The 27,144-nt window shown below is 38.6% G+C and overlaps 1 protein-coding gene and 1 long non-coding RNA gene across 3 annotated transcripts; one reads left to right on the top strand and one right to left on the bottom strand.

Annotated features, from left to right (window-relative positions):
- Positions 1–862: 862 nt before the first annotated feature.
- On the bottom strand, positions 863–15,412 carry LOC124137145. The gene is made up of 9 exons (XM_046503330.2): positions 15,312–15,412; positions 8,682–8,765; positions 8,327–8,389; positions 8,095–8,154; positions 7,507–7,566; positions 4,550–4,615; positions 3,719–4,017; positions 2,422–2,526; positions 863–1,536 (listed from the first exon to the last, which is right to left on the bottom strand). The coding sequence occupies exons 1-9, from the start codon at positions 15,355–15,357 to the stop codon at positions 1,003–1,005; spliced, it is 1,317 nt and encodes a 438-aa protein (XP_046359286.2). The 5' UTR covers positions 15,358–15,412; the 3' UTR covers positions 863–1,002.
- A 5,685-nt stretch (positions 15,413–21,097) lies between these two features.
- LOC124150970 lies at positions 21,098–24,869 on the top strand. 2 transcript variants are annotated; one of them, XR_007218362.1, is made up of 5 exons: positions 21,098–21,663; positions 21,789–21,866; positions 23,703–23,759; positions 24,143–24,401; positions 24,607–24,869. It is a non-coding gene; the product is annotated as an uncharacterized LOC124150970 (long non-coding RNA). The 2 variants fall into 2 exon arrangements; XR_007218361.1 differs by having other exon boundaries at positions 21,103–21,866.
- Positions 24,870–27,144: the final 2,275 nt, after the last annotated feature.

The raw sequence follows: 27,144 nt of genomic DNA, 5'->3' as shown, positions 1-27,144 counted from the left end.
TGATCTTGAACTATGCGACGTTGGCTGCTACCTGATTTATTAAGGATAATGTACAGTGAGGAGATTAGATTCAGCTTGTGTTCCAACCTGATGCGGATGCGGACGAATCGATGGATAGGTGAAGTATTGGCTCAAGGATTCTTCTAGGAGTTTAACCCTTCTGAAGACGATGGTTATGGTGTGGGGCGGGCTTTGTGGTTAAAGAAGACACGTCTTTTCATCATCCGTGTAAATTCGACGTTGCAGGGATGTCGTTCTGCAGCCATTTGTCCAGAATAGATACTGTGTAAACAGATCAATTCCAGGCCGCACACTGCTCGAATTCTCCAGGATTTTCTGAACACAAATAACGTACTCTATCCTGGCCATCCCGCTCACCCGACCTCTAACCGATAGAATATCTCTTGGATCATCTGCCGGAAATCCTACAGCAGCTGGAACCGTATGTCAAAATGACGCCAAAATGAGGCTTACGTCCTTGATAAGGCGTCATGTCCAGGCATGTGTGGACGCTCGAGGATATTGATCAAAATATTTATGCCATTATCGAGGTGTCATGGAAACGTTCAGAAGCAAATTGTATGAGTGGCGGGTGCTACCGGTACACACCTGGTGTCATCACTGATTCAAAGTGATGCATTCATACCATTTTCACAGCTATGTTTTCTGTTACGCCCAATGGAAGCTGTTTCGTTTGCTAATCGAAAATGCCTATTCTGCCTGATGTTTTATGTTTATAGAACTAACCTACTTGGATATAATGACTCCGAGCCAATCAGTCCTTGTTTTGTCCCCATAATGCCAAGCGACCTTCCGCTCTCCGGGCATAGTCTCTATCCACCAGACTACGAAGACGGTCTTATACCATCATAAACACATTTAATTTACTGATAAATATACATTAAAAACATCCAACATGTCAGAATGGACCAACGCTCCTATGGCAACTGCTCCTACATAACACGGTCCAACGAGACGAGATGGCCACTTGTCAATGAATTATCATATTTTTCCTGAACTGCTTTTTCGCTCTAGTTCATGAAAGTAATTATCACGTTGATCACGCATTAACATTACTTTTGGGTGCATGCCGTATGTCGAATAAAATGTAGATGTGCGACCGCGAAATAGTTTGGTAAGTATGATATTGATAGCTGACTGATCAAATCGATGACACTTATTGTAATTGTGGATGTAAATATTACAGTGCAAGTCAAGATGTGGGTCTCGGGGACACATACACTTTGGACTCATGGCACAGGCCACCCAGGGTTTGACAACAGCCTCTCTTATCAACAGTTCGTTCCGAAACACCATGAATGTTGCTTGGTGTTCAAGGACTGGAGCGAGGCTGCAGATGTCCTCTTTCATGTACTTCATTGCAACCTGTAGAGTATGTTGTGCCACCGAGTTCACACCTGGGTATATGACCATGCCACGTCTTTCTACGTCATCCAGCAGGGGTTTGATGACATTGTTTGAAAATCTAACAGAGGCGTCCATCCATACCAATATGTCTGCTTTAGGTAGGTTAGCCTGAAAACACAAATATATAACCTTTTCTGAGACATTCACAATTCACGAAGTATTAAAATGGATCATCAAGATTTCGCAAGATAGAGATACTGCTATCACCATTTCAAGGTATTCTTGTACATGTAGTTGAATATGCTGTTTGGCCAATTTATCGTTTGACAAAATTTGCAATAGCAAGGAAAATGGTTTCAACCTTTAAGGATGGTATATTTTGGTTGATTTGGTTTGGTTGTTGCTCTTTCTGCGACACCTTTATAGAGAGTTACTATTGCTGAAATGTTGTTTGATCAGGATTACCCCATTCTTGGCCCCGAAATACAGCTTTCAAAGCGTGATTATGGTGAAGGATGTGAAGGACATGTCAAAATTTGATGCATGAGTGACGAACACGATTCCCTGTTTTGATTTGTACCATATGTTTACGTTTTTGTTTATATAAACAATTTACTTGTCTTTGCATGTGTCTGTGACGGTGCCCTCCGTGGGGCAAAATACGGACATCTTCTTTGCGAACACCTCCTATCATGACTATGTTATAGTGATGCGTACATGCTTATAATAAAGTCGGAATCGTAAAATAGACTACTGTTTTAACTCAGATGTCTTATGATGATACCGTTGACTGTGGCTTGTAAATCAACATGGTGGTTGAAACATTTAGATAAACATTCAGGTAGGTATATGTTCATTTGAAAAGTTACAGAAAGATAATTTTTAGTATTTAATTCTAATTCCATTGTATTGTCCGCTCGTGAACTAATCTTGTGATGTAATTGTGTTCATTTGACATCAGCTTCGATCTTGTAGCTACTACTTGACATATATAACCTGCAATTGATTCTACCAAAATGAATGTACGTAGTTTCATTACAACAAGGAACATACTTGCACAATCATTGGCTTCCACGTGTAGCACTTGAGATTCTGCAATCTGGATGGCATAAACTTCAACGGAAAGCTTCTCACTTCACAACGACAATGTTTCTTGAGCTGAAGGAATGAGAGAAAGTTACGAAATAATCGAAATGTTTCAACATATTAGTTATCATTAGATACATAGTTACCAATCAAATGTATTTTAAATCTGGTACGTTCGTGCAAACATTTGGATGGGTTGGGTTCGATTCTTGGAAATGATAGGCCACGCGTACCTCATGCTTGTCTACACATTTAACTGAGTGGGTCGGGCTGTTTTAATGTACACCAATGTCATGGTGATGCGGTGGTGTTGAAATTTGCTGTTTTATTAACTGGTTTGCCTGTCCAGGCTTGATTATTTGCAATCTGTCGCACCTTTAAGCTGACTATGGCTCAAACCAGATTCACCCACTCCAATACTTTGGTTGGAATTCTAAATGGATATCTACTGGAAATTACTTTAATACGTTTTGACATTGGTATGTGCGATAGTATGGCTACTACGAAAAGGGATTATGTTTACATTTTCTGGAGGACAGTGATTAGTTGTCATGTTTCATTTGTGCATGTACTTAATGTTTTTGTCTGCAGACGGTGATTTGTTTGGATTGCGAAGTGAAAGATAATCTAATTAGCATGTGGGTGTTTGTAACATGAACAACATAGCTTCTCGAACACTCAAATTGTTTGCCAGTTCTGTCTTCCAAAGTAAAACACATCACTATTACTGCCTTCGAAGTGAACACAATTGTACAGGTCTCTGTTAAATGTGATGTTCCGGTAAAGTTTGCGTATGCATTCCATTGTCAGTTTCATGCATAAATAGGGATTGTTAGTTATGAGGTTGCTTTTGCAGTAGCTACTGATATATTGGTATAATTCATATATATCTGTGTATATGTGTATGTGTTCCTATTTGTAGATACTTGGTGGCATTTACTTGACTTCACTTATGTACTGGTATGTTTTGCTTCTGATGTGCTATGAATATATAAATATAGTGTTGTTGTTGCTTTGTTCTCATTCCAAAGTGAACATATTATCGCGTTTGCATTGTTCGTGTCGTGTTAGGATATATATTGCTTTGCCGTTGCATGGAGAGGTTGAGCAAGTGACACTTGTGCCTATAAATATGCAGCCTTTCACATGCTACTCAGTTAACTGTAAGAGAGGGATGAAGCAATCCAACCATATTCTTTCCGTGAATTTCTGGATTTGAGATTTAGAAGTTAGTTTCATAGTTAACAACCGTTACTGAAATCACCTGTTGTCGTTGCCATGGCAACAATCCGAGATCATAATATACAAATGTGTAGTTATTAATCAGTGGGAAGACATTCTGATGGAGGTTCCTGATCAGACCCTGAGATTCATTGTAGTGGTTGCTGGAAGCGGCAGTGACGAACATTGCTCTCCTGTCGGTAGGGGGCTCTGGGAACAGCCCCATTAAGAGTCCGAGATCCTCGGGGTTCAGTCCTGACATTGTGGACAAGACATTTTTCAGGCTTTCTTCGGGTGTTGCAGGCTTGGGTTCGCGGCAAATGGATTCCATACAAGCTCTACCTGAAATGAAATTTATCAGATATAAAGCTAATCTGCAATAAATTCTGGTATTGAATGCTGTTAAGGGATTATAAAGTCAATATACCAAACGCTCCAGCTCATGTCGTCTACAGTTCTTGATTTGTATTTTGTATTTAAAAGAATGTACATTTTATCCAAATTGCATGAAAAGACTCATGTTTCACCATCTGGTTAAGTCATTCCAGAAATGTTATGCTTAACATCCAGAGGAATTAATTGAATATGACACGTCTCTTGTCAACATCATGCGTGATACGTATCCCCTGCTTTGAACTTAACATGGAGTTTTCACGCCTCCCAACTGACTGGCACTTTCTATGAAAATTGTGTGAATGGTGTGTGCTATCAGTAAAGCAGAGCTTGCTTATATTATCCTTTCGCGAACACCTCAGGGATTTTCATTGATCTATTCATATTATTTTTCATACTGCTTTCCCTTTGCGCCCTTTGGAATATGTTTCAGCAGATTGTCAAGACTGAGTATTCTCTGGCGTTGATGTTTTGAATTTACCTGCTTGGTTTTCCTTTTCACACGGTTTAACATCATTCACCTTCCATAGTCCTGCGGTTTGTAAATCTGTGGTGAAAATAAGATAAACATGAGTTTGCAACAGTGCACGAACGCTTTCTTAATCGCACTTGTTATTGTGCTGCAACTTATTCAAATTACCTTTAGTAAGGCATATTAGCAATTTGCAGACGGTTTCCAATTGAAAACCTGAACAAGTATTGACAGATCCAGATCACAGGGAGGAAAAAATGCAACACGCAACACAAGTCAAGTTGATTCCTAAATCTATACTTTGACTAAACATCTCGGCAACCAAACGACCGAAGGCGGCCGCGTTGCTAGCCTAACATGAAGGCAATATTTACACAGGCGATAATGTACAATACATGACAATGTTTTTTCTGTTTTACGCTTTCCTGTACCTGCTGCGCGCTGTCTAACAATTTGACCAAGGCGATAAAGTGTATACGAGTGTTGAGTAAAAACACCAAATCACTATCGGGCGTTCTGGTGTTTCGTTTCATGTCGGCGGGCCGTCTCCGCGTCATTCCAAAAGACGTTTAAACATGGTACTTGTTGTTATCCTGCATGGCGCTCGGTATTAAAGGGCGAAACCAGGGACTTGGGCGGCTCGGAGTCAGTAAACTGTGTCTGAGTGGGGTATACATGTTAAGATGCGGCATGGTATCGATCAGTTGGCACACACACATACACACACACGCGCGCGTCGCTATACAAGTGCAATAAACTTGAACGCGACGTTCAACCCCATTACAACTCACCTCACCTTTCATGTCTGTGGTGCGTGGATGAGATTTTCAACAAATTGATTTCGGAGTCAGACGTTAGCATTACTCAAAAAAGGAAAGGCATTCACCATCTCGGGTGTCCACCATTAGCATAAAAAATTGCGTGCGCATGGACGAAAGTACGGATCACATATTGGGCACTATCAACCTACATGTACTTTAATGGCGTTGAGATCTGGTGATATAGGGTGCCGAAAGAGGATTTGTACATTGTGGTTCTTAATTAATATGTTCGAAAGTACCCTTTCCATAATTATAAGAAATCTCTGCTAAAGACAGAGTCCATTGTACGATTCCGGCTGTTTCATATGTGTGTTTATGAATCACTATAAACCATTCCTGGTAACAGGTGTTCCCGAAAAGGTGCGCGTATCCTGCTCAACCAGTACCTACCATCACAAACGCATGCAAAAGGCAAGTCAGTTGTTCACGTGAAAAAAAACACACACGGGAACGGACAGTATACATCAAAACAGGGAATTGTATCCGACATCAAACCGACGCCTTTTCACCCACGCCTTTGTGTTACATTATCAGTGGCAATGTGGCAATGTGAACTTTTGCGTTGTCTTTAGTAAACTATATATTATTAATAAAATGTGAGAAAAGGTTTCTGATGATGCTATAAATTCATTTGTGATAATTGGTAAAAAAAACTAGATACGCACCACAACAGCGAAAGTCGAAGTATATTGTCCGATACATGTGTATTAACAGATTTACCTTCCCGACTGCATTACAAAGAGGAATACACGCCATGTTGGATACATGTATTTTCATTTGATAACCTACATGTATATAACCATCTTCTGTGGAGTCCGGTCACGCCATAACGGGAATACGCTCATTAATGTTCGGGTGATTCCGGAATAGCGTAAAAGGTGTTCTAAAAAAGTAATATTGTAGCAAAATCTGACATGAAATAATGATATTCGACGACTAAGAAACAACTTTGTGGTAATGGCAATGTGTAACTTGTCTTATTAACTGATGGGCGTTGTCATGTTGAAAGGTAATGCCTTGGCCACGACGACGCAAAAACGGTAGAACAACAGGGCCGATGATCTCGTCGCGGTAGCGCTGTCCATTAAGATTTCCCTCTACCACTGTCTAGCTGTAATCCCACCCCATACCATAACGCTTCTGCCCCCGAACCGATCTTCTTCCATGACACAATAATTGACGTAACGTTCACCTCAACGTCGGTACACTCGAATCCGTCCATCGCTGTGGCTGGGGTGAAAACGAGACTCGTCAGTAAATAGAACTTGTCCCCACTGCATGGCTGTCCAGCGTTGACGCTGTCTGCACCGATGCAGACGTGCTTGACGGCGGTTTCCTGTCAAAATGGGACGTCTCGCGGGTCTTCTGGCGACAATCCCTGCACACCAGAGGCGACGACGTTCGGTTTGTGAAGATATTCGTCGAAGGCCAGGGATGCTTGCAGTCACTGTTGCTGGCTGGAATCGATTTCGTAAGTGTGTTGTTAGAATCCAGTTGTCTTGTTGATTATTGGTTACGCGTGGCCTGCCACTCAGAGGATGGTCTCTGACTGCATTCGTCTGTTGCCAACGTTGCCATAAACACCAAATGGTGTTTATGTGGACGTTAAATGGTCTTGCAACATCACGTTGACTCGATCCTGCTTCAAGCATACCAACGGATCGCAGACGCTCATTTTCGGACAGGCGTGGTTGTTGTTTTACTGAGTGGTTGTTGTCAGCACGATGTTAAACAATGCATATGTTTTTAAACCCATTCTTGGGTAGGGAAATGCATAGGGCTTGCATAAAAGTCAACTATTTAATGGAATGCATGCTTTTCTGTAGCAGTTGCGTTTTGTGACTTGATTCCATACATGTACTACAATATTGAAAACCAAACTTTACTTGTTTGAAAAATACACTAAAATATTGGTGTCACAGGAACTTTTGTTTTTGAGTATATTTACACAATGTACATCATTTGTGTCAATATGCACGTTTGCGTTGTTTTTAGTAAAATATAATAAAATCTAGTTATCTGAAGAATATCTGGTTATTCGGTCTCCAGTAACAATTTAAGGATTTGAATACGGGCTATTGTTTTTTGTTCAGTGTTTTTATCATAACTGCTATCGAGTGGTTAAGCTTGTACACGTTACCTTACCGTTTAATTTCTTTTCGTAGTTTCTCAACATGACATCAAAGCTGACATTCTTTAATGGAACTGAAAAGAAACAATGTTTGTTTTGTTATCAAGACCAATTCATTTCAAGTTCTTTCTCCTGAATGACAGTTATGCAGCGTTTCTATTTCTGTTAAAATTACAATTACACCCAACAAACTTATGATACAATAAATGACATGGGGATCGCGGGATTATTCATTGATTGTGTTGGTGTGAGTCGTTATTTGGTTAAGTAAGGGATACAGTATGAGAGGGACAGTGAAGATAGTCGAGTGGTTTATAATTAAGTGTTCCCGTCACGCCGAATACCTTGCTGTGATTCCCAACATTCCCTACCATATGGGCGTGCCTTGGTTTTGAATCCAAGATTTGCCCAGATTATCATAACAGGATTGTCAGAGCTTGGGAGTTTCATCAAAATAGTAAACGTGTAGGACTTAATTCCTCAAGCTGAAAACTGTCCAGAGCGGCGTTAAACCAAACTCTCTCACTCGCTCATAAACATGGTTCTATTGCGCTTGGTCTTTTTTCAGGTCAAATACTATTAGGAGCACCACTTATCCGTACCTTTTATAATACTGGAAACACCTCTCAGCAACACAGAGAAGCTGACATTCCCAAGGGGAACTGGAAAAAAAATCAGGTTATTTTGATAATATTCAACCTTTCAATACAAACTAAGTTAATTAGAATATATCGTATTGGTTATATACACATTATGCCTGCGTGTGTGTGTGCATATGCGTGCGCGAGGGTCTGTCTTTCGACAGGACGGTGTTCAGAAAATTTCACGTCTTACCTGATTCCCTTTCCCCTGGTAGATCTGCCAGATGTGTACAATCATTGACATGTCTTTTTTCGCCTGAAACCAAAAAACAACAGTCGATAGCGATTTCTTGTCTGGTGTAAATAGTAGCAATAAGGTCATAGTAAAACATAGTCCATTTTCGCTCGAATATAAAAGAAATAACTGAGTTGCTGGAAACGCTTTCTGAAAAGAATGAATGTACATAGATATATGTCTACATGTCGATTTACGGAAACCTATTTAGGGAATAACAATTATTGATGTTCAAAGGACAATGTGTTCAAAGATTACAGATGACTATAGCTGTCAGTACAACGAGTTCAGATGAATGTTAAACACTACTCACATGTCCATACATATGCGCCTGCATAAGTTTTGATGTTATTCCTGAGGAAGATGACAGCAGCCAACAATATGACAACAGCTAAACCTGGAACAGTTAACCTCCACATTATTACTTTCACACAAGTTCCATATGTAATTATATTTTTTTTATAATAAACATATAATTATTCAAATGCTCCTCCATGATGATTGAGTTTAATTGTATTTTCAATATTTTTAATACAGATATTATATGTACATCATTCACTCTGGATACTACTTACCATCCTTAAGTACATGTATGGCACATCCTATTCATGCTTGTGGGTTTTATAATTACCGAAGTGGAAACGTCTGAGACCCGCATCACGTTCCTCTCACAATACGCTGAGACGCCTTAAAATGCATAAATGTACTGCTCGAAACCGAGCTCCTCAATTTTAAATGATAAAGATTGAAGACTAGAATAATAAATCCTCAAACATCGGAGGGTTCGCATATTTTGACTGGTGTAGGTGACCTTACATGTACTTGTCCATTAAAATATTATTTAAGGGTCCCATATACTTGGTTCCTATTTCAATAAATTTCTCTTTTCACACACATCCGTGAATGTCCAAGAGAAAGCATGTCGATCAAAGTCCATAGTCTGAAAATAACGTGTCGTATCATGACTGGCAGCTTGAAGTTGACTGTCAACACCAATCCAGGTTTTCAAATGAAGTGTACAACACCTTGTACCAATTTGAAGATACCCAGAGCTATTGGACAGAGTCTAAGATAAGAAATGTTATATTTTCTTAGTAAAGTACAGAGTATCGTACTGAGTCCAGAATTCGAACCCACATCTCCAGAGTAAGACACCTAATCGCCAGCACACAAAGTCAGCGATATAACCCACTCAGTCGCCGAGGCTTCCACAAAATGAAAGTTCAACAACAGGTAGTCTAGATCAGGTACTTTTTGTACCCCTCTGACAAGTGAAATGAAAGTAAATTCATTCTTTAATACTTTTGTAAAATACGTGAATAGCTTCAATTATTTTGATTAAGCGGATATGTATAAACTCTCACCAACTGATCAGTAACATTCATGTTAATATTCAAGTTATGAACTTCACATGTTCTTTGTGTGTGTGGCGTGCACAAATGTATTATGACCTGTGTTCATTTGTAATCCATCAGCAATAGTGAAAGCATGTCCTAGCACATCATGTATAGATGCAGCAAGATAAGGCGGCATATATATTCATATATATTTGTAAAAACATAACAAAACCATGGAGACTAGCCCGAAAATTTCCTCGAAACCAGATTCAATATCTTAATTAGTTATGTCACAAAACATTTGCCAATGTGTTTATTCAGTGAACAAAGATCTGGGCTGACAGAGATTGAATGTCCTTAATCAAACACACGTAACGCTGAACACAGCAGGTGACATCCTAACCTCTCTTGGAATAACGCAGTTGTTAGGCTAACAACGAACAAGCACTTGTTTGGCAAACAGGTCTCGTTAAGACTTGAATTGTGTTGTATTTTGCCTGCATTCGATTTCCTTATTCACAGGCACATAGGCTTGAATCCATTAACAACTTTTATAATCATTTTTCACATTTGTTTCCTTTTCTGTAGGCATATATAGTGTCTCACGTGTCTCGTGAAATATCATGTTTTTCTCATCCAGTGACGGGGGGAAAGGAGATGAGAGAAACATTATATTTCAAGAGACACATGAAATATACTATTTATTATATACTTTTTCTGTAGTTGTCTACCGGAAATCTAAATTATTTTATTACAAATGTAAAACCTTGAAACTTTCATTCTTCCTACCTACGATGTGCGTTCAATACGTTTTGCAACTTGGGCATTTGTGTTTACACAAACTATCTCAACTTGTGTTAGGTGTGACACTAGTCAACATCACGTTGACACGTGTCATAACAAGTTCCAGTCACAACAATAAGTTAGATGTGAAGGCTTCATTCACCTGAGGGTGGTCACAATCATGCATTCTCTCAAACGTGAACAAGGCGCTGTAATAAAGTTCCTCACCAAGGAGGGATGCAAAGCAAAAGAAATCCATGATCGCATTGGTAAAGTGATTGGTAAGGATGCTCCTGACTATTCCACAATTTGCTGTTGGTCTCTACAGTTTAAAAGGGGTATAGGGTCCATAGACGATGACCCAAGGTCAGACAGGCCTTTAGATACCACCCAACCAGAAACGATTGTTGCTATAGAGATAAGAATTTTGTCTGACCGACGAGTGAAAGTATCTGAACTTTCTAGGGAATTCCAAGTATCAGTTGGAACTGTTGGAACCATTATTCATGAGCATCTTAGTATGTCCAAGGTATCTGCAAGATGGGTACTTAGAAACCTCAGAGCTCAAGATCGCCATCAGAGAACTGGAAGTTCCTGGATCTCTATACTGCTGATGAAGCTGGATTTCTTTCTCGTCTGGTGATAGGTGATGAAACATGGATCCTACACTGGGACCCAGGAACTAAATTGGAATCCATGCAATGGAAGCACCCCAATTCTCCGCCTCCGAGGAAGTTTCGCACTCAACCATCGGCTGGCAAGGTAATGACCACCATATTTTGGGATGCAAGAGGCATATTACTGATTGATTACGTGCCACCAAAAAACTACAATCAATGGTCAGTATTTTGCTAATGTAATGAAAGAATTGCGAAACTCTAATAGCCAGAAACGCCGTTGGATGTTAACGCATGGTATTCTACTTTTGCATGACAACGCTCCGGTTGACAAGTCGAGAATTGCACAGGACGTCATATGTGAATGTGGATTCGAACAGTTAAATCCCCCACCCTACAGCCCAGATTTAGCCCCCAGTGACTATTTCCTGTTCCGGTTAGAGGGCCAATCTGCGGATTTCTATAAAAGTGGTATTAAAAGCCTGGGGGACAAATTGAATAAATGTATTGATGTGAATGGAGATTATAATTATATTGAAAAATAAAAGTGCAAAATTAAGATGGTCTTATATTGAAGTTGCAAAACGCATTGAACGCCCCTCGTAACACACAGGGGCGGGTCACCATCCTTTGAATTTGGGACTTAAAAAGTAGTCTCGTTGTTGAAAAATCACAAAAGATTATGAACAAAAGTAACAAAAAGTATTTAGCGTCGCGAAAATTCTGTGTCACACATGTAGATTATATACAAAATCAACTTTATCTAAAAATATTCTTGAAAAACTTCAAGACCGCTGTTGGAAGAGAAAGAATACACGCTGATTAAGTAACAAAATGGCGCTTTGCGAAACTAACGGTCTCGATTGACGAGTTAAGTGAGAAATGTACTGTTCATAACGGAACATTTTCAAGAGAATAACAAACGCCATGGAGCGATAATAACTCCATAAATGACCGTCTGTCATTTTGCCTTGTCAATGTGTAAAAAAGTGTAAAAAGGACGTCAACAGCTTCTGAACGGGCCAGACACCTACGATAAGGGGTGACACTGGAATAAGGAATATAAAATAAAGAATATACATGTATTTGTATGCCGCATCAGACATTTGCTGTAATTCTTAATGTATCCACATGCACATTTGTTCGTTACCATAAAGACCATCAACTTTTATCAACACGCTATACAACGTTGTACCCCCCAATCAAACTAGAGAAGTAGGGCAGCAGTATTCCTGTGTGCAATAAATCTTGAACATACTGCATGATCCTAAACAGTTATGAGTGTAATATATTATGTTGATATCTTGTTAGTACAAATAGATTTGTAAAACACACTTATTCCGTATTTTACCTTTTAGATGGTTATAATTTTCGTCAGTGGTGACGGTTTGTAATTAGCGACAAATGCACGCTATGCGATAAAATACGCTTAGAAACATATTCATAAACAGAACCAAAACAGTTCATTCCTCCACAATTTTCCTTGTACCGGGGATATATTTCTGTCTAACCTCTCTACTAGTAGCCAGGATAAGTTGTGACCTGACAGTTATCACGTATGACTATGTATGGGTCCCGCCCATTGGCGTGTACCAATGTGAAGAAATGGGTAGCGAGTGGTCTGCGACAAGATACAACGTAGATGGATATGTGCGTGTCCAACGGCAACAGTCAGTTTGCATAGATGGCAACAAGTGAGAAGAACTGTGATAATAAAGGGGATTCATTTGCTGTGAAAAAATATTTTCACCCGAGAGAGCAATAATGCACTGAACATATACTTAAAAAATTAAAACATTTTTTTCTAGATTAATATTTCCAAATATTGATTTTTTTTCATAATATATTTTTCCAGCCGTGGATAGCTGCAATATTACTGATGCAGCTCAAAGCAATATTTACTTGTTAGTACTCCCTTTGAAGAAAAAAACCCTACACAAATCAGTTCTGTTTAATCTTTGTTCAGAGCTGTATGTTTCCTATAAGCAATGTACCTGTCCAGCAATACAGTCAACATGTTCTCAAAACATGCCGGCGATTCATATAACACTTGTTAAGGACAACAGCCACGAAAATGTGAAGAGCCTTGCAATTGTACCATGCATTGTAAAGATAAGTTTGTGACGGAGTTTAGCAAATCTACATAAGAAAGACCTCCAGTTTCCTTTTTCAAATACACTCATGGTAGCAATGTAACGGCTTTTTTTCTAAATTGTGAAATACTCGCACCTTGAACAAAAATATTGATAATTTTGAAATATAAATACCAGGATTTACTATTATATTTCCAGTCATCTTATTTTACTTACGAAAACAAGATACGCAATGAATATGGATGGGAAAGAACAGTTATATAATATCCAGTGTCAACGTAACAGAACAACTGATCTCCATGATCCGCCGAAACAGATTACATTTGTGGTAAAAGGCAAATAACGGTCAAAAATATATGAATTGATCATAGAAAAACAATGATGACACCAGGTGTTCGCGAAAAGAGTAAGCATGTCCTGTCCTACCGATAACATCCGCTATTCAGACAATTCGCACAAAAAGGCAAATGTTTGTTGCCTGAAACCGCACAACAATACTGCGATGGTGGCCTGTAAACAAACCACACAATCAAGTGATGGACAAGAACTGTAAAAGTCTGTGTATAAACACTGCCATGTAGATATCTGCGACATTATATAAATCTATGTATAATTGCATACGTGTATATCAGTGTAAATCAGTGTGTTTTGTATATATGGGATATTGTATAATTAACGGTGCATACAATTGAATACATCTGTGACATTGTGTATATCTACGTATACAATCTAACATCTAAGATCTGTTTAGTTTTGTGTACACAAAAACTGAAATAAAAACAATATTTACGATTAATTATTAGGTATATGAGATAAAAATAATTCATTTAAAGTTGTATGCTGCTTTTATGTGACAAGGGCTTCAACTGTGGAAGAAATAATATTTTCTTTTGGTTTTGGGATTGTTTTGCAATCTCAAGATGTTGGTGAGACTAAATGATTCTTAAATGAGTTTATCCATAGGGTTAAAGATTGTCATTCACAAACATGGTATTCTGAGGTGTCAAAACTAGAATTATATTCAGTGTTAAAGATTAGAGCCATTCTTACTTTATTAAGGATTGGTGAATTGTAAATGATGCATGATATCGGGAAAAGAAAGGGCATCGATATGACTTTTTTTGTCAATTTTACATAATTGACAAAAACATGTAAACATGTAATTAAAAATGAAATCAATTTTATGTTCATATGCCTCGCATATGTTAATATCAGTCCTCTGAAGTAAGCATTCTAACTTTTTTAGCACATTACATCAAAGGTGCCATCAAACTCCGATCTTCACAATTGTAAATATTTGTCGTTGCGTTCATGTTCGAAATGGCTTCATTGTATTAATTGTACTTGAGCCAGAGGCCTTAACACTGAAATAACTGATTGAAGAAAACATTAACTTTGAACCAATATTATAAAGCATTGTGTGCTGATGAACAGAATACATGTAACCACAAGTACATGATCACTGCACATCCCTCAAGTTTGATCATTATCGAAAGGTCACAAAGCCTTGCTTATTTTACTGACTTGTCGCAGGGAAACCATTCTCTCAATTTACTCAGGGGTTTGTGGATAAATGTCTATGACATCAATTCATGTCCACAATAAAATATTTCACCATCACCCAATTCCTTGTGTGTGAGGCTTTGAATTTATCAAGCAATCCTCTCAGCAATTAATATTTTACTGAGTTAAACTATGATTAAACCTTATTAAAATATTTGCCTTGTATTCGTAAAATAATGATACAAGATTATTACCTTTCCTGATAGGGTTCAATGGGCTTTGTTAATGTTTGTTAATAATTGATTGATACTGGACGGGCTTCCTGTAAATGCGTTTTTAGTGTCTTTTCACAATGTTTATGTACAACATACAAGCTGATTTGTCGATGGTTTCTCCGCATTTTGTTTTATTTATGCATATATAAGAGTCTTGAAAAAGACATGATTGTGAACTATATAGATAAAGTGAAAATGAATATGGAACAATTTCATCATGAATTACAGAGGATTACACGAGCCAAATAAAGTCCACATAGTAACAGGAAACTTTTATATGTGTGGACGTATATCCAGGTAGATAATACTACGAGAAATGTGCTTGATATACTCACTCAAAATACGTTTTGTTGTAACTCTTTTGATTATCCAGCGAAACATCTTTCCTAAGGTGTATGAAACCAATGAATAACATAAACGCTGTGCAAACCTTATCAGCGATTGTTTTTTTGTGTGTGTGATAAGTTTATCACGTGTCACAAGAAATTTCGTTTACCGTACATATAGCAAGAGAAAGGAATCTTACGCGATTATATTCGACTCTTTAATGTCATTCAGATAAATTAAGATACTATTTTTCATAGATGAACGGAGAAAATAAATTACATGACACTTGGATGTAAAATCACTAATACTGTGTTAAGTCTATGTTAAAGTGGAGTATGACAGTGAGTGTTCTACAATCACTTTGTGACATCCACTGTGGGATTCCAGATCAGAATAGGTAGGTTCCCAGCAACTCGGGATTGTCGTAATACTAATATCGATTCACCAGTTTTTTAACGGGGCCGATTGCGTTTCATTGTTATCTCTATTCTGCAGATCATGCCGGTATATTCATACTCATAGATCGAAATAAGAGGGATCGGTCAAACGAAAAGAATGCGTTGTATCCAGAAACCCAGATCGTATTAGGAAATATCGTGTAACCATGATACACTGACATAACACACATTATTTCATTGAAGTTCTTTTGTAGTAAGGCGTCACATCTCACTTGGGAGAGTTGTGGCTGTTAGCAACAGGTTGACGACAGCCACTATGATCTTTGCATGTTAGCACCATTACAGTGAAAACATTGGAAATTGCAGTTGTTGCATAATACATTTTACTAAAAAATAGCTATGCAGACAGGATAGGCAAAATTGGCTTCTTACATGTAGATTCATGTCATTTCAATTCCAGTTATTTGCTTCTTCTAACTCAAGTGTCATGAAGCAAACCACTTGCCATGTTTTGACCAAGCTTGGCCATTTGTTTGGCACCAGACAGTATTTTTTCCCCAGAAGCTGACACACTGCATCGGGGTATTAAACCACCCATTTCAGTCACTACTAAATACAGAAGTAAACATTAATCTTTCAATCTACAACTAAAAGTAGCAAATCACGATTATCATTCGATTAATCAAAATTAATTTCCCCAATATCTCATGCCTGGATTTGTTTTACATATGGAGATATAAACAGGTGCATTACTGAACAAAATCAATCCATGATCTAAAAACCAAGATATACGAGGAGAAAACACGAGGTTGCAAGCCACCCTCGTAAAATAATAACTGTTACGGCAGGGCGGGACAACTTAGGAATGGCCAGGAGTCCGAACTTGACCACACAGAAGGAAGCGAGCTACAAAAACATGTTTTATATCACTGGAAAGCTCTCGAGGAGACGAATCCAAATAATGTGTGTCCCAGTGTGTTCACATGTTCATAAGCTCAAAAATTGGCTCAGAAAATGCATTAATGCAGAAATTTCTGGCCGAATTTTTTTTTTCTGCAGAAATTTCTGGCAGTATTTTTTTTTTCTACAGAAATTTCTGGCCGAATTTTTTTTTTTCTACAGAAATTTCTGGCCGAATTTTTTTCTGCAGTAATATTTAGCAGAATTATTTTAATTCAGGAGAAATAAGATTCAATCATTGGATAGTTTAACCTGGAGATGCTTCAAATGACCTTTTTCCTCAAAACAAACATTTTTAGTTCACATGATTACAAGCAATAAAATAAAACTAATTTCGTGAGATATTTCAAAAAAATATTTATTCACATGCTATATTACAAGACAATTACTTGGGAGACTTTGCACTTTTCATTCTCATGAATGAGTCGTATTTTCTTGGGTGAGGTGATTTTTTCAGAGATGGGTCCTGTCACAAAAGAAAATAGATGTATAGATGAGTGGATCCATATTGTCTAATATAATGGATAATGGCAGCCTATACGCAGCTAGAGTTTAACTTTACAATAGAGCCTGCGGAATAAAATGTATTATGAATGTAAATAGTGTGCTTTACTTACGTTTTCTTCTCAACATACTTGAAATGAATTCTTTTTTTCGTCTGGTCATTGAAAGCTATGTGCACATATTCTGAAAAGATATGAAAAAAACATTAAAATGCTTATTTCAGTAATTGACACATTCCACAAGCTTTAGGCACATGAACAAATTAAGGTAAGTGAGGTGAGTTGAAATTGGGTTGAATGTCGCGTCCAAGATAATTGCACTTATATAGCATGTGCGTGCGTGCGTGTGAGTGTGTGTGTGCGTGCGTGCTTGTGCTAGTCGTCTGCATCTTCCGTTTTGTATAGGTCACTCCATAAGTTGTCAGTGACTACATACTTGTGTAGGGGGCACTCAGTGTTCACACTGTCATGAAGCTGAAATTATATAAGGATGAGTATACTGCGAAAATTAAATTGTATTAATTCGTTAAAAGAGACTTATGTATCATGTTTGGGAGAGGCATTCAGATAAGCAAAATTTGCATGTTTGCCAATCCCTCCACTTTATGGAAATAAATATGTTTATATCAAGAGACTTCTAAACCATAACCGAACTCAAAACTAACCCCATGTGTCGTAAATGGGTGCTCTAAGGTAAAAGGATGGTAAACACGTGTTTCATTGGCAAGGGGTACTCAAGCCTTATGATCGGAAAGGGGGTCCAAGGACAAAGGAGAGACCAGACCTACTACCCAGAGGGGACAGCCTGGTACAAGACTTAGTGTAAAGCTAGCCTAGTCTATGTCATCAGCAGCTGGTCACTGCGGCGGAATGTGGTTTTGGCGTTGCTGTTCAAGTTCGAATTTCCGATAGGCCTGTCTTTTCGGACAGCATAATCTGATGTCAGATCTTAAAAAAGTTCCGAACGACTGTGAAACCATGGTAAGAAGAATTATTATTATTGAAGCAACCTTCCCAAATGTGTGTGCTGCATAAGCCGGAGTGGTTCCCCTTCCAAAATATGAATCGACAGACGAAACGAAACATATCCAGTTGGGGGTTATTCTTTTTTAGTTTGGTGGGAAAATGATATGAAACACTGGGGTCTGACTGACTGATATAGGAGATTTAACGTGCGCTTTCCGACTGTAGCGTATTTCGCACACGGGACTGGCCGGACCATTTATTGTATTCCGAAAAGGGTGAAAGTGATGTGTGCAACCCAAGAGGGGGGTTTTAGGGGTTGCTTATATTGAAGTTGTGGAATTTTTAAATTTGGAATAAATGCCGAGGTGGGTGGAGGAGGGAACTAAGGGAGCCGGGTGAGGTGGGTGTTTGTATGTTTATTGGATTTTGGATTGGTGGAAAAATTGGTTTTTAGATGCGCTTAATTAGGTCTGTTTTGATTAGGAATACGCCTAGGGCCTTGAAGTTTTGAGGGTTTAGTATTTCATCTAGAGTAGGAACCTTATTTAGATTGAGGGTGGTTTGTAGTGTGGTTCTGTGTGTTTGGTAGTGGGTGCAGTGGATGAGTGCGTGTTCTGTGGTTTCGGGTTGTTTGCAGTCGGGGCAGTTGCCTGTGATGTGTCTTTTAAGTTTTTTTAGGTGGTTATTTAGGTTCGTGTGTCCTGTTTGGAGTTTTGTAATAAATCTGTCAATTTTTTTAGAGAGGTGTAGGATTTTAGGTTTTGGCTAGTGGTTTTCTGAGCACTTTTTTGATTTGGCTATTTGAGTTTTGATATTGATTATGCCATTTTATGGTTATTTTTTGTTTGTTTACACTTTTAATTTCTGATTTTGAGATGGGTAGGTTTAGGCTTATTACTGGTATTTTGAGAGATAATTTAGCTGCTTTATCGGCGCTTTCGTTGCCGTAAATTCCTACGTGGGCGGGGATCCACAAGAAGGTTATTTGTTTGCCTGCTTTTGTTAGGTCGTCGGAGCTTTTAAGTATTTGGTTTATTAATTTAGGTCGTTTTTTGGTATTTTTGTTTTGGAGGGCTTTTAGTCCACTAAGGGAGTCGGTGAGAGTTCGGATTTTATTGTTGTTTTTAGATTGGGGCTGCCCAAGGACTAAATATATCATACAATTATTGAAATACCGGTATACATTGTGATTGTCGAGTAACCCTGTGAACAACCAACACCCTCCTTTAACCCCCCCCCCCCCCCCCCCCCCCCCCCTCCCTTAAAGTAGCACGCTAAAGGTTTTCAATATATTCGATAACATACTACTTAGAACTGTTTAATTGACAGCTGTTAATTGGTAACGGTCAAGCCTCAGTGAATTTGCATTGGGAGTGTGTGTGTGAGGGGGCGTCTGAAATAAAGGTGGATTCAGTCGGAATAAAGATAAGATAATGATCTCATAAATTTTATTGAAGGCTTTGAAAGTTTAGGATCGGCGAGACCGTAACACAGAGTAATTAACAAAACGATCACGTGATCGTGGCGCTGATAGACAAAACCCACCGACCACGTGCGCGAGACAATGTATCACCGTATGAAGTGACAATACCCGAGGATATTTAATTGCCAAGTTGGCAGGAAGTCTGGCGGCACGGCACGTACAATATGCGTCGTTTGGGTATTCTATATTGTCTCAGCACCAGCTTTGATGGGGCAATAAGAAAAGATGATATATATGTTTATTTTAGGAAAACATTAATACAACAATTTGTTATATTAATAAACATAGGGTCTATAAAGTTATTTTTATCTAAATATTTCTAACGTTATAAATAATAGAAAACTCGCATGTAAATCATCAAAATACTGCATGGATTGGTATTTTGTAATTTTCCGTGTTTTCACTTTCACTGATCACCACAGGCAAATTCATGGTCACATAGATACACTACAAGTGTCGCCATACAGCTACAATAAGTTGCCTAATGTACATGTAGACAGTATACAAGTCGCAATAACACCATAGGGGATGGAGATATCTCCTTTTCAGATTAGATTGTTTGCGTATTTTTATCAAAAGTGGTAGAAATAAATACACTAAAATTAGACTCTTACAAAACGCGTTTCGCATGGCAGCAGAGCCACACATTCACTGTTCGGAGTACAGGTTGTTATTTGGTTGTTGTTATATGAAATAACCGTGGTACCAAAATTCCACGCTCTAGGGTCGGCGTTTCCAGAAATAAAACAATAAATATTTTGACGTCTTACCTGTGTCGTAACTGCAAGACGGTTACCAGACGCTGTAACTCTGCTGACTGCACGTGGTTCGGGATCTTTGCTGTGGCTGAAATAAAGAGTGCTATGTTTTACAGAAAGAGACCACGTTGCTTGTGCCATTGTTCAAAGACATTGTGCGTAGGCACGATTCTGAATATACACGAATATATACAAGTCACATGACAAAGAAGGTAATTACATGAAAGATATTTCAAATCTCGATGTTAGAGACCTTGAGAAATGTAGATTTAACTGAATCCAATCCGATTTAGTGTTACTATCATTCATTACAAATGGATAATACGACATTGCATTATAGAGAGGGTAATTATAGCTACCTGAAGGAGCAACCATATGTCCACTCTTTGAAGTTGCCGCCAAACCGGACGCGTTATTGTAACTCGCAAGAACACTGTGTACACAGCTTCTTTCTAAATTTGGAGAAGCGTAAGTGTGGTGAAAGAACAATATGAATGTAAGTCAGGCATGAAGTTGCACGGAGGAACCAACGTGAGACTTTATAATCACATGGTTGTTCATATATGTTGTTTAATGCGTGATAGGTATTACCGCTTAAAAGGTGGTTTTGTATTTATAATAAAAACTGATCGTTTACATTTAACATAGAATATAAAAATAGTTTTGTCTGGGTAGCAACATAACTGTTGCATAGGGTATGTTGGTTAATGATAATACTATATGAAAATTCCTCGAGCCAGCTGACTTACACTATGGATAGTGTACAAGACAACAGTTATAGAACATCACGTGATAAAGTTGATGGAAACGGCAAAATATTTATTTACAATATATGTGTTTCCAGGGGAAGAGCCTGTTACAAAGTCTGTGTCTAAAAAAAAGTAAACTCGCTCCTTGTCGGACAAAACTGAATGTAATTAAGTTAACTACCTATGTACATTATCAGTGGAGTACTTGAATTAATATCAAATTGTAACCCGAGATGCTGGTGCCACACCTTATTACGTGACCACCCAGTGAGGCGTGAACACTCAGGGGCATGATATACACCCTTGTGTTTGATTTGATATACCAATCAGCCGTGGACGCCCGACCATAAAAATGGTATATATAGATTTAACCCTAATCAGGTATCGTTAAATATCGTTAAATCGTCGAGAACGTTCTGTCAGACGATCAAACGATAACTATTCAACAAGTCGGTAAATCACATCGAAAGTTCTGGTCGCAGTGAGAAGCTCTGGATGCCTTGAGGAGGGTTCACCAGCTCTGCTTCAACAACGTTGACATGGGTAAGGCATTTTATTCTATTTTTGTACACCAAACACTGTATATATCTTGAAGAACCTTTGCCTTCTGTTTGGGTCATGGTTTCTTTATGAACATATTCACTGAACATGTTGCTACCCTATTACAGATCTTACCAACGTCATCAACAGTCAAGGCAGACATCTTTCTTCAAGAAATCTGCCCAAAAGGAAAAACACTGAAATTGGTAAGTAATGCTTATGTGCAATGTCGTTAACTATAGTTCATTTATTGCATCGGCACTATTAGGTAGAGTTGAGCTACGAACGCGAAAATAAACTGGTACGGCAAATGTAGGGGTGAGGTACTCCATCGGCTTCGTTGCGCTGGGTTTTTTTACCACCACCGACTGTGTTGCCAATTTAAATTTCGTTTCGGAATCAAAGCACGGTGCATGTTTTTTTTTTATCAAAATGTCAACATGAGCTAGGAAAGGAAGAGCGGAAGAGCCAGGGCTCTGCGAACATACGCGGATTGTGTAGCCTTTATATATATATGGCTTCGCGTGGCATTATATTGGTGTTACGTACGTAGTATACCAGGTAAGTGTTGCCCTCGTTGCCCACAGGGCCATGACTTAATTAGGGTGCGAGTTGGTGGGTGGCTCGGTCTACTCGGTGATGCTAACAGTAGGCGTAGGGCTAGGCAAGTTTACGAGACATACTCTCGCGTGGACCTAGTGATAGAACCCTTTCTTCGTTTTGAGAGGACATGTCGATATCGAATTTCGCGAATTTTCTTCTCGAATTTCTGGGCAACAATGCAGTTTACCGGGCGCAGCCCGAGCTCTACCATCCGCTCAATTACCGCGCTATAGTGCCACGCTGTCTCGTTATACCGTTACCGTGCCTCACGCTCTGGTGACTCTCGCTTAACGATCCAACACCCGTTTTCGGTCTTAGGGAAACTTACACATCTTTACAATCAAACACCCGTTCTCGGTCTTAGGGAAACTTAGACATCTTTACGATCAAACACCCGTTCTAGGTCTTAGGGAAACTTACACGTCTTTACGATCCAACACCCGTTTTTCGGTCATTAGGGTTAGCTGGCTTTGGGCAAGGGTTAGCCATAAATTTTTACTTTTTCAAGCGTTAATTCAGTTAATCCCATTGGTTGTTGACATAAACAATTGCGGGTGTGGTTTCAAGAAAAGATGAATGGGAAAGCGGGCCGTGACGTCACACGCATGCGCAATTCATTGTTTACTCAATTACACATGCATGTCAATGGTGATTCTAATGACCTGTTAAACGAGCACTGATTACAATGATAGCGCCTGTGGTCCAGTGGTAGAGCGTCGGCTAATTAACGCATTAATTAGCAGAGCCGGTGAGTCGGCGAAGCGCGTTCGAGCCCCAACAGCTCTAATTGGATCTGAAAAAGTGCGCCCGGTAAAGTGCACTAATCCCCCAGTGAATTCTATGCTTGTCTTAAGAGGCGACTAACAGTATTGCGTGGTCAGGCTCGCTGACCTGCATTGATGCTCATGATATGAATCTCTGAAATGTCTGGTCCAGATTCGATTAATTACAGACCGCTGTCATATAGGTGGAATATTGCTGAATGCGGCGGTAAACAACAAACCAAACCAAAACATATATTACTGTCTACATATCCTATTGGTAGGGAGTTATGTAGATTCTTATTTAGAAACCAGTGGAGCTTAGTATCCACAGTGCACATATATGGGTTACGTTATTGTAGTTTGTCCAATATTATTAGTAAAGGATGTAATGGGATTTGTTTTGTAATGGGATCGTGCCATGTATGTCAAGACATTTGTTTGTACATTATATTTGTAACACACGTTTAGAAGGATAGAAATTTATCTTTGTCTTAGCTAAATGCTTGGTACGGGCCTGTTGAATAAATTCAATGTTTGTCTGGTAGTCTTGTCTAATTTTGGAGGAATTGTGGATTTTTGAGAATGGAAATTGGCAATTGTTATATTTGTATGACTATCCAATTACATTAAAGTTGCAATTTATGTATTGTTCAAATATTTATTTGACATTTCCAGGACCAGTAAAGCTGCAAGACTTTGTCGGCCAGTCAAAAGTGGACGCTGCAATCCAAGGTATCACTTTTAGTGCTATCATGAAGATAGTTATCAATGAAATTATTGGTATATGACTCCACATACAATATCATGTATAGCATATTTATTCCTTGAGGCTATACTATACAATTCAAAGTAAATGCTGAAGTCACATGTGGTTAATATTTTTATAATTTATGTAAATTGTTTTAAACCACATTAGAATTGTTTTGAAGCAAGTATTTCATGTCCAGTTGCTCATCCTAAGTATAAAAGAATCTGCACACAATGTTGAAACTTTTTAAATGCACAAGACTGATTTTTCTCTCAATATTCAAATCAATATTCTGTAAAAATAAACAAGTTTTGTACAATTTGATTTGTTTTCATAGTGATAATACTGATGTAAATACTATTTTCAGGTGAAACTTTCTTTCTCATGGTGGGGCACACGCATGAAGATTTGGATCAACTGTTTAGTGTTTAGTGCAAGGGAACTTAGACAGAAGCCTGCAACAACCCGCGATGCCCTCCTTCAAGATTGGGGACATCCGGACGCCCACCACCAAGCTATCAGACTTCAAGCCCTTCATGCCTGCCCCAAGGGAAGCGACAACCCTCCCAACTAAAGTTCAAGAGGCAATAGAGAAGAACAATGAAAAACTGCAAAAACAATCAAAGGTGATTTCAATAAATATTGCATTTCTTTTGAAATATGTATTGTGATGTGTAATATTAGGGTTAGTCAGCGTTACTTAGAATATGTGTAATGTGGGCAGAGAAACAACCCAACTTCATGAGGTTACTATTTTTGCTTTTATTGTATAGATGCACTGTGATTTTAATTATGTTCTCATATTCTTTACATTTTTTTCTTTACTTTCAGATCACTCTGACAAAGCACCGAAGACAAGCGTCAGTATCAGAACAATAAAGAAGGAGCAGCAAGTTTTGCTGAAATGAACATATTTTTTGTCTAAGCTATGTGGCTGAGATATTGCCGAGGATTGCATTGCAGGAGTTTTGTACTTTGTATGTTTTTGTTTCTTAGTAAAGCTGTGTATTTAGAATTGTATATATATATACATATATAAGATGAGATGTGCACAATGAAATTTACGAAACAATATATGCAGTTATATTGTAAAATCTTGGTTGTGTTCTATTTTTTTCGATGTCTGAAGTTAACCTACTTTCAGAGTACCGTATATCACATGTAGGTTGTTTCTTTGAATTCCAACTGGGGATTATATATTTGGTTGGCCCCATGGAATAATTATGAAATTTATTTTTTGAGAATCACATTCACCTTTAATGTTGTACACTTCAAAGTCGTCAAAAGGCCATTGAAGATGGTCACTGAAATTCTCATAATAATTTAGATAATTATAGGGTAAGCTCAAGGTTCAATGATTTGCATCTGTCTAGTATACAAAGGTATGAGGCCAACATGTTGTTCCATTGTTTAATTCGAGTGACGTCAACTTTTCTTGATAAATTTGGTAAATATAATACCAAGATAAATATCTTCAATTGCTGAATTCAATTCAAACTATCCAATGATTGAATCTTATTTCTCCTTAATTAAAATAATTCTGCTAAATATTACTGCAGAAAAAAATTCGGCCAGAAATTTCTGTAGAAAAAAAAAAATTCGGCCAGAAATTTCTGTAGAAAAAAAAAAATACTGCCAGAAATTTCTGCAGAAAAAAAAAATTCGGCCAGAAATTTCTGCAGTAATGCATTTTCTGAGCCAATTTTTGAGCTTATGAACATGTGAACACACTGGGACACACATTATTTGGATTCGACTCCTCGAGAGCTTTCCAATGATATAAAACATGTTTTTGTAGCTCGCTTCCTTCTGTGTGGTCAAGTTCGGACTCCTGGCCATTCCTAAGTTGTCCCGCCCTGCCTTAGGACTGTGAGTGAGGCTGAGTGTATTATATCATTAGTATAATAATCAAATTCAATAATAATAATAATAATACTAATAATACTAATAATAATAATGATAATAATAATAATGGATTTTGAGGTCACTGGAATTGAAACTACTTGTTTTACTCAAGTCTTTAATGAATTGCTGGTCAACTCAACTTGAGATGTATTCGCAGGGGCAGGTGGTGACTTCGGAACCCATTTCTATCAGAAGAGGAATATTTCATGGCGATTCTTTTAGCCCTTTGCTCTTCTGTTTGTCACTAAATCCTTTGCTCAGCAAAGAGGAAGGTTATCACCCGGGACCTCCTAAGCACAGATCCCCAACACCCCTTACTCACCTCCTTTACATGGATGACCTTGAACTTATTGCCAATGGAGCTCGAGGATCTACACTAAAAAACAGATTCTCCTTGACGAGTCCTTTTCTAATGATATCGGCATGTCCTTAGGACTCGACAAATGCAACATTCTTCATTTGAAACATGGCAAGGTAGAAGAGGGAGGCTCAGTCACTATACTTGGAGGAGGTGTTATTGACCATCTTGTGGAAGGTCAGCCGGCCTATACGTACTTAGGGATGCAGATTAGGGACAAACTCCAGAATGCTCATATCAAGGGCAAACATCGGGCAGAGTACAAATGTAGACTAAAGAAAATCTGGAGTTCAGAGTTGAATGCTCGCAATAAAGTCAAAGCCACAAGTACTTATGCTGTGCCCGTCCTTTCGTATTCTTTTGGTGTTGTTGAGTGGACGAAACCAGAAATTCAGAGTATTGACACCCTCACACGAAAACCATGTTAGACAATAGATTCCACCACCCTCGCTCTTCCGTCAATCGCTTATATTTACCAATTGGTAAACACATTCTCCGAAAAGTTCTGGGTGGGTTTTACTAGGCAGCGCTACCTGGGAGAAGTCCCATTCGCTGTCTAGGCTGCGTGTAGAGGGGGCAAGGGCCCTGAGCTGATGATGAGCCTAACAGCGATGTCGGGCTCTATGATTTCTCATACCACTGAGTCATTTAGTTCGAGCCTACTTGAATCCACTTTATAAATACAGTGCACATTCGAATTATATAATGTAATTAATAATTTGATCTTTCACTGGACCGTTTTGTCGAAATTGGTGGGTGCCGGAGCATCCTTGGGTGTTCGCAACCCATTTCAGTCCTCGTTCATTTTTGAATCCTGAAATGGTTTGCTTGGGCCAACGCCGTCTGCCATAAATATGAAGGCACCGATTGCGGCATATCACCGCTACTGAAATGGCATGTGCAGGAGGGTCCCAGGGTGTCTTAAACACATTTCAGACCTCGACCATGTTCGAATCCTCAAATGGTTTGCTTGTACCAACGCCTTCAATAGATAGTCACCGCTTGCAGAAAATTGTCGATACAAAATTGGCCTTTGCCGGAGTGCCAGAGGGCTACTTAACTCATTTCCGACCTCGACCATTTTCGAATCCTTACATGGTTTGCTT

The sequence above is a fragment of the Haliotis rufescens genome, unplaced genomic scaffold (assembly GCF_023055435.1).
Source record: "Haliotis rufescens isolate VD_foot unplaced genomic scaffold, xgHalRufe1.0.p SCAF_5, whole genome shotgun sequence".
NCBI classification, from domain to species: domain Eukaryota; kingdom Metazoa; phylum Mollusca; class Gastropoda; order Lepetellida; family Haliotidae; genus Haliotis; species Haliotis rufescens.
This window is presented reverse-complemented; position numbering and strand designations above follow the sequence as displayed.

Excerpts from the sequence above, each read along its gene's own strand:
- LOC124137145 (XM_046503330.2), bottom strand. The coding sequence starts at position 15,357 with ATGTTTCGCTGGATAATCAAAAGAGTTACAACAAAACGTATTTTGA. Across the intron at positions 8,390-8,681 it reads AGGCGCATATGTATGGACAT|GCGAAAAAAGACATGTCAAT; the intron begins GTGAGTAGTGTT and ends TTTTGGTTTCAG. Across the intron at positions 4,616-7,506 it reads CTACGAAAAGAAATTAAACG|ATTTACAAACCGCAGGACTA; the intron begins GTAAGGTAACGT and ends TTTTCACCACAG.